At 40.8% G+C, this 12,500-nt stretch overlaps 2 protein-coding genes and 1 non-coding gene across 3 annotated transcripts in view; 2 read left to right on the top strand and 1 right to left on the bottom strand.

Annotated features, from left to right (window-relative positions):
- Positions 1-4,770, top strand: part of LOC138015345 (dynein axonemal heavy chain 3-like) — an 81,838-nt gene extending 77,068 nt beyond the window's left edge. The window contains exons 96-97 of the mRNA XM_068862345.1: positions 10-70; positions 2,090-4,770. Of these exons, the coding sequence (XP_068718446.1) occupies positions 10-70; positions 2,090-2,235 (207 nt within the window). The 3' untranslated portion in view covers positions 2,236-4,770. The remainder of the gene's footprint in view (positions 1-9; positions 71-2,089) is intronic.
- A 776-nt stretch (positions 4,771-5,546) lies between these two features.
- The window catches only part of LOC138016011 (telomerase reverse transcriptase-like), a 12,512-nt gene continuing 5,558 nt past the window's right edge, over positions 5,547-12,500 (top strand). Inside the window, exons 1-3 of the mRNA XM_068863174.1 lie at positions 5,547-8,548; positions 10,396-10,880; positions 11,163-11,561. Coding sequence (XP_068719275.1) covers positions 6,389-8,548; positions 10,396-10,880; positions 11,163-11,561 — 3,044 coding nt within the window. The 5' untranslated portion in view covers positions 5,547-6,388. The remainder of the gene's footprint in view (positions 8,549-10,395; positions 10,881-11,162; positions 11,562-12,500) is intronic.
- Trnaa-agc (transfer RNA alanine (anticodon AGC)) lies at positions 9,106-9,178 on the bottom strand. Its single transcript has one exon. It is a non-coding gene; the product is annotated as a tRNA-Ala (tRNA).

The following is a 12,500-nucleotide window of genomic DNA, read 5'->3' on the forward strand; positions in this document are numbered from 1 at the left end:
CTGTAACAGATTTGGTTAAAACCTGGAAGAACAGTTGATTTTAAAGACAGTGCAACGTATTCTTGCCCAGGTATACACACAATTACATAAATCGAAGTAATGTATTTCACTAAAAGTGCACCCAAACGCATTTTCGTCGCTCAACTAAATTTTTTCCTGTAACAAACACATTTTACTATTTTATCCTGAACATTTCGCTTTTAGGAACGAGGTGTGTTTACATTTCAGTAACCACGGCCGAGGTAGCAGAAGGCATGGCTTTCTTCTTCATTTTTCTACTTTTGTCTTCACATTGCTTCTGCCGACACATAAAAAGCGAAATTTGACGGCAAAATTGTATAATATGTTTTGCTTTTGGAAAAAATATCCAGTTTTCTAATCAAGGAAATATATTTTGAGTTCGGGTGCACTTTAAACAGTGGTAAGGAAGCCGGACAATGGCACAGGCTTTAAATGAGCATGCGCAGTTTTTATTTAGGATATACCTTATTCCAAAATGGCCTCCATTTTAGTATCCTTTGTTTTTGCTTGCAAATTAGGCCTTGTTGCCTCGTTCACAAGTTAAATATACTTTTGAATTTTAAGTTTAACAACGAGGCAAAAGGGCTAATTTTTTTTCTGTCAGAATTAGAGGTTATGTTCGGAATTATTCGTTGTTAAGCGTTTCAAGTACATCAGGAGATGTGTTCATACACATCTATTTTATCTCATGAGCGAAAAGTAATCGCAGAATTCCAGATGTTCGTGTGGATTTCTTGCCGCCATATTGGTGCACAAATCGGTCAGGTTTGAACGTGAGTAATGGCGGATCATGAAATCCAAAACTTACACTCAAAGTAAACGGCCTTTGGATAAAAATTAAAGCTCAAAATTTTGCCACTCAGGTGTTAAGCAAACACACTTTCAAAACCTGAAGAAAAAAGGAACTGATTTTTTTTTTATCATAGGGACTCTTTAAACAAACATATGAAACAATTTTTCTTGATAAACAGCCTGACTTCGGCCTTAGGGTTCCAAGTTGTTTCATTCAAACCAACGACAAGCACCATGTTCAAATTTTTGGCCTTCGCTTTTAACATGTTGCTCTTAATGTTTCGGTCTAAAGCTGGCCGGCAAAAATGAACAAGACTGTACAAGATCGAATGTTTCCAAGAGCGGTTAACACGCTCAGAAACTCAGTATAAATCAAAGTGATCTTTTCCATGATCCATTTCCTTAGGATGTCTTGCTTGTACGAATTCGATTAAGCGGTAGCGCGCTCAGAATAATGGGGACCTTAAGATCGGAGGACGAGGACGACAACGAGTACGAGTTTTCCATTCTGAGCATGCGCATAAGGTTTGGAGGCCGACATTTTTTGAAGTGCGCATGCTCAGAACGGAAAACTCGTAAACGAAGTCGCACTCGTTGTCGATGCTAACATTGGGGATCTTAAGATCGGAGGACGAAGACGACTACGAGTACCAGTTTTCCATTCTGAATATGCGCATAAGGCTTGGAGGCCGACATTTTTTGAGGTGCGCATGCTCACAACGGAAATGTCCTACTCGTAGTCGTCCTCATTATCCGATCTAAAGGTCCATATTGAGAGAGCGCACACCGATGGCTCAGTTGGTTGAGCATCCGGCTGTCATGCTGGAGGTCGCGGGTTCGAACCCCGGCCGGATCAACGCTTAGGATCTTAAAATAACTGAGGAGAAAGTGCCGCGTTTGAAATTTTATCTGCAAATGGTTAGACATTCAAGTCTTCTCGGGTAAGGACTATAAACCGTAGGCCCGGTCTCACAAATATCTTTTATGTTCATAAGTTCCCTGTGGGACGTTAAAGAACGCACACACTATTCGAGAAGAGTATGGGATAAAGTCCCCGGTGTTGTGGCTGTCCAATTCTCTTCCAGCAGAAGTGGCCGGCCTAGCAGTGGCCGGCTTGTGGTGTATGAGGCCACCTAAACAGAAACAGCCATAAGTCAAAAAGGGATTTTGCCGAGTGCTGGAACATGTAGATGTAGATGTAGATGACCAAGGGATGTAAATGACCTGCTTTTAATTTCGATCTTGTCATTCACAATCATATCTTTTTTGTCTGCAGTTTACAAAACAAGTGCTCGACGTGGTGTTCTATCAACGACTGGCCACTCAACAAATTACGTCTTGTCTGTCAATCTGCCGTCCAACAGACAAGAGAATCATTGGGTTGTGCGGGGAGTCGCCATGTTATGCCAGCTAGATGATTAGAAGCTCGTGTAGAAAAATCATGTCAAACGAGCGTTGGACAATGTTCAGCTAATGTCAGGATGATATACCAGTATCAACGCGCTATGCTGTGGAAGTATCGTATTAGTATGCACTAGTCTAATGATAGATCCGCTGAAGTGGACGTGGAGATCTTGAAGCTTCCGTCGGCGGGAAAGTAATAAATCAAAGCTGAAAGGATTCTACAACTGCACTGTAATGGAGCAGACAAGCATACCAGAGGTATCACCAAAAAAGAGGAGATATTCGCCTTGTCTTATCTCTTTATCTTATTAAGTTAATCTTTAGCCAGGATTGTTATTAGTTATTGCCTCGTCGCTTACTGGTAGAGTAAAGGATGAAGGGGGTAGTTTCTAAAGAAACTGTGGTGCGGCGTCGTTGGGGAAGTAGTATACAAAAATTTGATTTTATCAACGGAGTTGATATTGTAAATTGGCCACCGTACAGAGATTCTAAAAGCTGACGTTTCGAGCGTTAGCCCTTCGTCAGAGCGAATCCACGCTCTGACGAAGGGCTAACGCTCGAAACGTCAGCTTTTAGAATCTCTGTACTGGTAGAGTACATTGATTGTCGTTTTACATAAACGATCGATAATTTTCCAAAGGCTAGAGCGGTTTTCAATTGAGTGTCGAAAGTAAATAGCGAAAAGCTTTGGTTTTGCATTACTTCACGCAGTGATTGGTGCATAGTTCTCGCGCCACTTTGTGTCGGTTACGTGTAATCACTTCGAGTTTTGATTGGTTTACTGGATTGTCACCGTCCTTTTTGATCGGTCAAAGTAATTACCCTCGTTTTGGTTTTACGACACTTGATTGAAAACCGCTCTATCGTTCAGATGTAAAATGGTTTTTATAAAGGGCGCATAGAATTTTGATATTTTTTAGCCCAGCATAGCAAAAGTAGTGAGATAAAAACTCGCATTTGCTGTCAAAGGTAAACGGTACTTTGAATCCGTTTGGCAAAACCAAGGAACTTTTTTTAACTGTCTACAGCTATTGAGCAAATCCTGAAAATGGAAAAAAGTAAGTGACAGGGAATTTTCAGGGTTGAATAACAAGCACCAACTATGCGTTTGCCGCTCGTCGCTCATACAAACACGAACCTCTATCTCTATTAATAGGGAGCTTACGAAACGACGACGTCGACGGCAACGACGACGCTACAAAACAATAGGTTTGGTGAGCAGAAACAATGGCTCTGCACGCTCTGCACGTGCGTTTTACATTTTGGCACATTTCTTTGCCGTCATCTCCAAAATGACTACGTGAAATGACCAAATTCAAGGTTCTGTGGAGGACGTTAGCACATGACGAGGAATTTTCAGTTCTCTCTCTACGCTTCCAACTCACTCATACCAGTTTAATTCCTCGACGGTTACTACACATTTTTAACGCGAAACGACATGAAATAGTTTTGTAGTGATATGAATAACACGAACTCGTATTTTTAAATGAAGTCCTCGTAGCCCTCGTCGTCCTCGTTTCGTAAGCTCCCTGATATGTTGAACGCGGTGCTGAAACTATACTTCTGGGCAGTCACTCACTTTCAAAAAAACTTTTACAAAGTATTGTTTTCGAAGTAATGGACTACAAATGCGAAATAATCTTGGATATTCTATAAAATGTCTTTTTAACAGCGCAACGTACATTTAATTATGAAAGAAAATAGCAGATATTTATTCTCAAGAGAAAATTATTATAGCAACAGCGGACCTTTGCATCCTATGTTATCACTTAGAGTTGCCTGCAAGCTGGCTCTCTCTTCCCGGTCGGAGGGAGGGAGAGAAAGAGGCCTCTCATGGCGAAGAGAGGGCCTGGTGGCAAGCTACACTTAGGGTGTCGTCTTTTGGAACTATTCTTTTGAATTCTGTTCCGGCTAATAAGATTTGTTCAACTTAAGTCTTCCACTGAAGAACACATTTACCAGAAACAAAACAATTTTAGTACTAGAATGTGGTCAGTGGATCGCGCGCAATTCTTGCGCCAAAATAATGTCAGAAGTACTCGTATTCAGTGGATTCCAAGAAAACCTTTTTTTTTCCTTTCATTCTGCTATCGGGAGCGGAATATACAGTCACTCCGGAAACGGAATAGGTCCCAAAAGATTGGGTAAACTGAGTATTGCGTGCACTCTTGTGCTGGAATACATGTAGTCCGAAAAAGAAAGTGTACCCAAAAAGATCAAAGGGAGACAATAACACCATAAGCCGCATGATCTCAGTTAGTCGAATACGGGGACAAAGTGTCCCATGTTCATTTAATAGAGTTGGTATTAAATAACTGATAATTTGTAGCCTGAAAAATATAATTTATTGCGCAAAGGTATGTTCATATGTTAAGGTAATTCAAATAAAAAATAATTAAAAGAAATTAGTCCCAAAGAAGATCAGAGGCTACCAACCCAGATTACCAGAGAGAGGCGTTCATATTGTTGCAGTTTTGGAAACTTAGTCCTCTTTTTAAGTTCAATTAAACGATTTCCCTGAAACAATTTATAATAAATAAATCATTTAATTTGGTTTTTGTGATAAGCTTAAAGATCAAGGTCGAGACCAGAGGCTGATTACTCTTGCCGATTTTCGAGAGCTCATCCCTTTTTTCTTGCAGACATAGATATTGATATTCTTGTGTTTTATTATATGGCTCGTGTTTCTGGCCGGTATAACGCGCGCTAAGAGCAGGCTTATCCACAAGCAAGTAGAACCATCTTGATTGTAAAGGAGAGGTTTGAAGCGAAAGCCAAAGCGATATTCGGTAAGAGTGGGATTAAAATATCCACAAGGGGTGAACGACATATTGGAGCAGTTGTCGGTAGCGACAGGTTCAAAGATGAGTATGTTTCGAAGAAAGTAGAGAAATGGGTTCAAGATATTGAACAATTATCCAACCTTGCTAAAGACGAAGCCCAAGCAGCCTTGTCCTCTTTTACCAGTGCTATATCCCACAGGTGTACAGAGAACCGTGCCCTGCATAGCTGATCAAATAATTAAAAGACAATGCTGGGCCAGCTTTACTGAAAATCTTACCAATGTCATGTACGGCCAAGACAAGGATCTTACCAACTATGACCGAGTACAAGTTGAGAATAACATCAAATTTGTCAAGGCACAAAAAGAACAGATACTGCGGGACGAACGCAATCAATTACTTGAAGAAGTTGATGTTTGATCGAGAAAAGGGATCTGGATCCTGGCTAACGGCCCTACCAATCAAATCCCTGGGATGACTTTAACCAAGCGAGAATTCCAGGATAGTATTTCTTAAGGTATGATTGGCAAATCCCAAATAGACCTAGCTATTGTTTATGTGGGGTTAAGAACGACATCAATCATGTCCTCTCATGAAAAAAAGGTGGTTATGTGATGATGAGACAATTGTATAAGACATCTTGAAGCTGAGCTGAGTGTGCGATGTCAGAATTGAACGTGAGCTCATGCCACTTGACAACAACTTGATGAGGAATGTATACAATGCAGAAAACGCTCGTCTGGATGTGTCAGGTATTGGAGTTTGGGGGCCATTTGAAAGACCTTTCTTAGACATAAGAGTTATGGCACCGAGTGGGCCTTCATACGTTGACAAGAATATTGATCAGGTGTATATTGCTCACGAAAAAGAGAAGAAAAGAGCATATAATGACCGAGTGATACAAATGGAAAAGGGCACATTCACTCCTATTGTAATGTCGACATCAGGGGGTGTTAGTTATGAAGCTGACAGACATAACAAACGAATTGCCTCCCTCTTGTATCTGAGAAAAGAAGAGAAAGCTATGCGGATGTCCTGAACTACATTAGAACAAGACTCACATTCTGTTTATTGAAGAGCGTTTTAATTGCAATTAGAAGAGTTCGAGGAAAGAGTTCTTCTTGGATTGATTTTGACAATGTAGAATAACTTCACATTGGTGGAACCGTAGCCTGCGAACAGGCTCCCGGTGAGCCCGAGCGAAGTTTCGCTCTCCGAATTATTTTGTTTCGCGCTCGGCGAATGTTTTTTTCCGACCTCGCCGGGAGCCTGCTCGCAGGCTACCCCGCTGGCGCTGCATTTTCGGGCGGAGAGAATGAGCCCATAAGACAACGAGTCAGTGACATCTTATACTAAATTTAATAATGGCGGCCGCTGCGGAGTAAAAAATGGTCAACGAAAAGGGGAAGAAGAAAGGAATTCAGGTGAGCAGCGCTCACAATATCATCTCCTCTTTCTATTTAAATTGTTTCTCTTTGCTGACCTACATTCGACAAGTGCGAAAAGATGAAATAATTACAGCCGACGATCCCCCAGAATACAGACAATTTCTCAAGTCAACTTTAGTTGCAATTCCTCGAAATCAGTCTGCCACGCCACCATTTCATCCCAGTCACACTCAATGGTTCACTTTAAAGGAGATTATCAACAAAGTAATAGAGCATTGTTGTCGTGCAAACAAATCGAACGTTCTTGGGTTTGGTTTTGAAACTTTGAGTTCCAATGAAAAAATTGGGCATGGGCCAGTGGCTGGGACTTTTGGAATACAGAACAGTTATCCGAACACCATAGTTAGCTACTTGAGAACGTCAAAAGAATGGCAAAGGTTACATGAGCGCCTTGGAGATGATCTCATGGTTCATCTGCTACAGAATCTAGCATTGTTTGTCAAAGGAGATTCAAAATGTCACTTTCAAGTGGCAGGCTACCCAATATGCCGTTTGACTTCCTTGTCTAAAAAGGGAGTACCAGAAAAACCTAGAGTTCCGAAGGAAAAGAAGAGTATACAGCCAGCAACTAAGGGAAGTCGCTCTACAGGAAAAAGGAAAATTCAAAGGGGAGGTAAAAGAGTGAAAAGGGCTCACAAGAATTTGCCAAATCAGGAGAATAAACAGTCATCCTCATTCGCTGGTGTCATAGATACAAGGACCGGTAGTGGACCTCAAAGTGTCCAAAAATATGACTCGCTCAATTTAGAATGTGATAAAGTAGACACTACCTTAAACTTCACTGATTTAGATCAAGCAGAATGTTGCAAGCGGAAAGTGATTGAAAGGGTCAATGACCTACAAGGAGAACCAAGACTTAAGAAATCAAGGGTGACTCTCAATGATGTTGAAGCATCCCCTTGTTTATTTCCAGAAGAAACTGACGAAAGTGCTGCAAAGTCTTCAGCTGGTAGATGTTCTCTTTATTCTCTCTCTGATCAGGATGAGGGAAATAAAATCCAAACTGAAACTGAAGGGAACATGGGAGAAGAATCCCCATTGCTTTTTCCTGAAGGCGAGTTGTCTCTTTCATGTGATCTCTTGAGTGACACGAGTAGCTTTGACATCATAAATGATGCACCCATGGAATCAATGCAAGAGAATTCTCCATTGATTCCCTTAAAGGAATGTTCTAATGTTACAAGCAGTGTTGTGGAGAAGGACCAAGATAAAATCGGCATGACTGCTTCACTTTCACAAAATAAAAACAATTTGAAAAGAAGACTTTTTTCAGATGCTGATGACAAGGAAAAGGGATCAAGGAAGAAATGTAAGAAAAGGAAACCTTGGCAGGTTCTTCTGAGGTTTCTTCCCCAATCAAGTAAAAATAAGTGTTTGCCAAAAGAAGGACCAGATCAAACACAAAAAGGGGGAAGCCAAAAACCAAAAGTACAGAGAATCAAAAATCACAAAAGCAAAGTACAACCAATATCAAAGCAAAGGAGTCAAGGAATCCACCTTCATGAAGTTTACTTGCCTCATTCAAGACTGTTCTATGCGTCAAATCTGTCTCAGTCATTTCCAAAGAAACACATCATGGAGACTACACCAGTGAGTATGTCTGGAGCACGACGTCTGATTCATCACATTTTTGTGAAAGGACAGTGTTTGGTGGGTGATTGTGAAAAGGGAGGCATAAGAAAGGAGTCTTCAAATCAGAATGTAACAGGACCAACAAGTAGCCAAAAGCAGTCTGAATGCAAGAAAGGGAAACCATTTCGCCTACCAAAAAGACTTAAAGGAATGCAAACAATCTTTGCTAAATTCTTGGCAAGACACAAAAAGTGTCCCTTTAGAACCCTGCTGAGGTGTCACTGTTTCTATACCCCAGAGGGGAGAAAACCAAAGAGAGAGGCAAGGTACAGGAAGTTCATGAAGAGTGGAAAAAAGAAGAAAGCTGTGGCAACATTTGTGTCTAATCTTTCTACAGGAAGGGTTTGGCAGAAACATTCTTCAAAAAAAGGATGCCCCAAGGTGTTTAAATCTTTTCATAAGAAGCAGACAAATGTTGACAGCTCTGTGTATCAGCATGCTGTTAGTGTTTACACCAAGCAAAGCAAGGTATGGCAGTTGTAAATGCCTGCATTTAATAATAATAATAATAATAATAATAATATCTGGCCTTCTAATTGCCCTTTCCCGCAGTCAGAGACTGAATTGCTAAGGCACAGCTCAATGCGGTCGTACCAAAGGAGCTGTGCAGCCAGCTAGGTGCTTGCCCCTGAACACAACCCATGCATGACGTTGGAGCACAGTACCACAGCCAGATGGCTGGTAGTCGATTTTGCTGATGGAGGAAAACCAGAGTGCCTGGAGAAAAACCCTCGGAGTAAGATTGAGAGAGACTGAAACTCAGCCCACAAGTGAACTGAGGATGCGATCACGGCTCCACAGAGGTGGGAGACATGAGCATTTCCTCAGGGCCATCCTTACTCCCCCAAAAATTGTCCAAATAATTAATACATGGATTTCCAATCCAGTGTCTGATTAAATGAGTATCCCACCCAGATTACATGCTTAAAATGTTTCATTTTCAAGCAATTTCCAAGCTTCATGAAAGAGACAAATGATCCTTGCACTTAAGCAATAGTCTCTTATAGACACCTGAAAAATTGAGGTGGCTTTAACGGGATTCGAACCCATGAGCTCTGCGATGCTGGTGCAATGCTCTACCAACTGAGCTATGAAGCCACACAGTTGGCAGCAGCTCAATTTTTGGGGCTCATGCGTTCCCGCGAAAGGACACTATGAAAGAAATGTATATACGAAAATAATAATAATAAGATTACTTAAATTGTCTGGAGATAAGAACGAGGATCATTTATATCTTTTGTCTGTAGTCTGCACTATATACAGACCACATTAAGTTATTACATCCAAAAGCATAAAAAATTGGAATTCCCTGTCAACAGTATTAAACTGTGTTGGTTGAGCAACTGCATTAGTTGTGTGCATTCCTCTAGTGAGTTTGCATTGTCTTTTACCATTGATGTTTATTTTTTTGTGTCAATAAAACATTAAAGAAAGTCCATATTATACATTTTCCAAATGTCCTGAACAGCTTGCGACCTGTCAGACCTACTTCAAGTACCTTCAGGTTTCCTATGTAAAATGTTTCAATTTGTTCAGTTGTTATAAGTAGATTATACTCTTGAAATTGACTTGTGGAGTTTAAAGGGGCTAGGTCAACGCTATTTTAGGTAATTTTGTTTAATTTTGTTAATTATGAACTCTAAATGTCAAATTGGCAGAGCAAGAGTCTTTCATTTGCAAAATCACGGCCACATAACAACTGAGAATGATTTTCCAGCTGTGTAAATGACATTTTGATATAGAGTGATATAAATTTGAAAAAAGGTGGGCCGATGTTTTTCAAATTTACCCAAATTCAATCATTTCAATCCTCTCCAGTTTTGTCCATCCATGTCCCTTCTTGGCTTCCCTGTGTTTTGTTAGAGTTCTTCTATAGTTTTGAACAGTTATTTTGATATTTTAGTTAATTTCTATGACCATTCGATCAGTGCTGAAATTGCCTAAAATTGCGTGACCTAGCCCCTTTAAACATCTTAATGCCCTGCTAGGTAGATGTTTCCTTGATTTCTCTCTCTAGCGAGAAGGAAAGGAACCTCTGCAAAGTTCTCCTCTATGTCGTCTGGAACTTTCAACGAATAAATAAACTCTTAACCAGTTTGTACTTCAACAGCTGCCCAATGCTGGGAGAGTGGAAGTCACTTTGCGTGACGTCACGTCACCCATGCGTGACAGAGCATCGAGGAGATCCTTGCAGGGGTATCCTTTCTTTCTGACGATAGAGGGATCTGCCAAGCATGGCAGCATTTTGGAGGGACTTTTAATAAATTCATGGCATACCTTTAACATTGACTTGAGCTTATTTTAAATTATTGCAGGTGGTGCGTTTCCTGGAGTGCATTTGCCACAAAGTTGTCCCAAAAGATCTCTGGGGGTGTCCTCAAAACAAGCGCATCTTTCTAAGGAATCTGGCCAAATTTGTGAAACTTCGAAAAGGAGAGAAGTTTTCCTTGGGTCAGATGATGACAGGAATTAAGATTTCGAGTTGCAAGTGGCTGAAAATGAAAGAACAAGAAGACAAAAATGTTCCACTCACGGATTACCTGAAGCGACAGCAACTTCTTGCTCAGTTTGTTTGGTGGCTTGTGACTCAGTACCTCATCCCCCTTCTCAAGGGCTTTTTTTACATCACAGAGAGTGGCACTCATCGCCAAAGGGTATTTTACTACAGAAAGCCGGTCTGGGTAAAGATCCAAAAGTTTGGTGTCAACACGTTTTGTGGAGAGTTTTTCAAGCCACTTTCAACCAAAGAAGCTGAAAACCTCCTGCAAAGAAAATTATCCCTTGGTTTCTCACCTCTCAGGTTTGTATCTTTTTCACGACACCGACTACCACAGACTAACTTGCTGAACCACAGACAAGAAGACTCTCTGACTGACTGACTTCCTGTCATCATCTTCCTACCCTTTTTAGGTTTTTATGATAACTGATGATGATGATGATGTCAGTGACCAATGCTCTGACATGACTTCTTTTCCTATGATTATTAATATGATTAGCATTGGGGTGATGTTAATAATTAGACGATCAGGCATGAGAATCTTTACATGTTTGCATTGTTTAAAGCGAGTTTCTTTCCACTCAGATTTATTCCAAAGAATTCGACAGTCCGTCCCATTACCAACATGAAGCACTGCCCACCAACCGTGGAACCCGTCAACGCTCAGAAACAACAGCCCATCAATAGGAAACTGCAGAATCTTTTTGAAGTTCTCAAATTTGAGAAAGGGCGCAACCCTGACAGCCTGAGGACAACTTTGTTTGGAAGTGATGATCTGTATCAAGTATTGAAGCCCTTTGCTGAGCGAGTTCGTAAATCATCAGACCTAAGACCGCTTTATTTTGTGCACGTTGACGTACGTCATTGTTACGAGTCTATTCCGCATCAGAAGCTTTTTGATATCATGAAAGAAGTCCTTGAGGAAGAAGAGTATTTAATTCGACGCTTTTGGTTGCTCAAAATGTCAGCGGGCAAGGTACACAGGTAAATTTTAATTCGCAGTATTCTTCACCCCACCTCATATCCTGACTTTAAAAGTGAGTGGCTTCATAGATCAGTTGTCAGCATCACGGAGATCATGCAGGGTTTTGAAGCCCGTTGAAACCACTTGAATCTTTAAGGTTCTCTGTAAGAGACAATTTCTTAAAGTGTCCATGAGATGAGTGCAAGGATCACTTCTCCATTTCGTCCATAACTCGCATTTCAAATACCTCAATTATTCCGCTATTACGCCATTGTACCAACTTTGGTTGGCGGGACAAACAAAGAGTATTATGGTATTTTTGATTGTGGCCAATTGAAGTTTAACCTATAATGCCTGCGGACATTGTGCTCTTTGCTCGTTCTACGCAAGTCGCAAAATATCCGCGCGTATTACATGTTAAACCGTTCAATATGATGTTATTTAATATTGATTAGTGTAATGTTGAATGATCTATGTACTGCATTGAAAGAATGTATTGTCTCTTGCTTGCACTTTGACCGTTGGATGGACACAAGTGTTTTATGACAAAACGCAACTCCAAAGGCAGTGTGGATTTCACTACGACATCATCATCATCATCATAATAATTTCGAGCGAAAGCCGCGCATTAACCTTGTATTTTTATCTATCATGCTGCCCTTAAAACAAACCACATTAGAAGAAATGAAATCAAATGATGAGGTGGGAGGTGGAAACCGGAGTAACAAGGAAAAAGCGTTAGCCCTAGTCATAGAAATGGGTCCTAACAAGGAAAGAAAATCAAACTTAAGTTTTACTCTGTAGAGATTGGCCTGCATCCAGTACCGGGGCTCACAAGCCATTGTTGCGGGCCTTCGCACATTGGTAAACACTTAACGACTGGTCCCGAGGGAAACAGTTCATTTTGTTTCCAGAGAATCTCAATGTTTCCCCGAGGCGCAGCCGAGGGAAACACTGAG

This window comes from Montipora capricornis, chromosome 9, assembly GCF_036669925.1.
Source record: "Montipora capricornis isolate CH-2021 chromosome 9, ASM3666992v2, whole genome shotgun sequence".
Lineage (NCBI taxonomy): Eukaryota > Metazoa > Cnidaria > Anthozoa > Scleractinia > Acroporidae > Montipora > Montipora capricornis.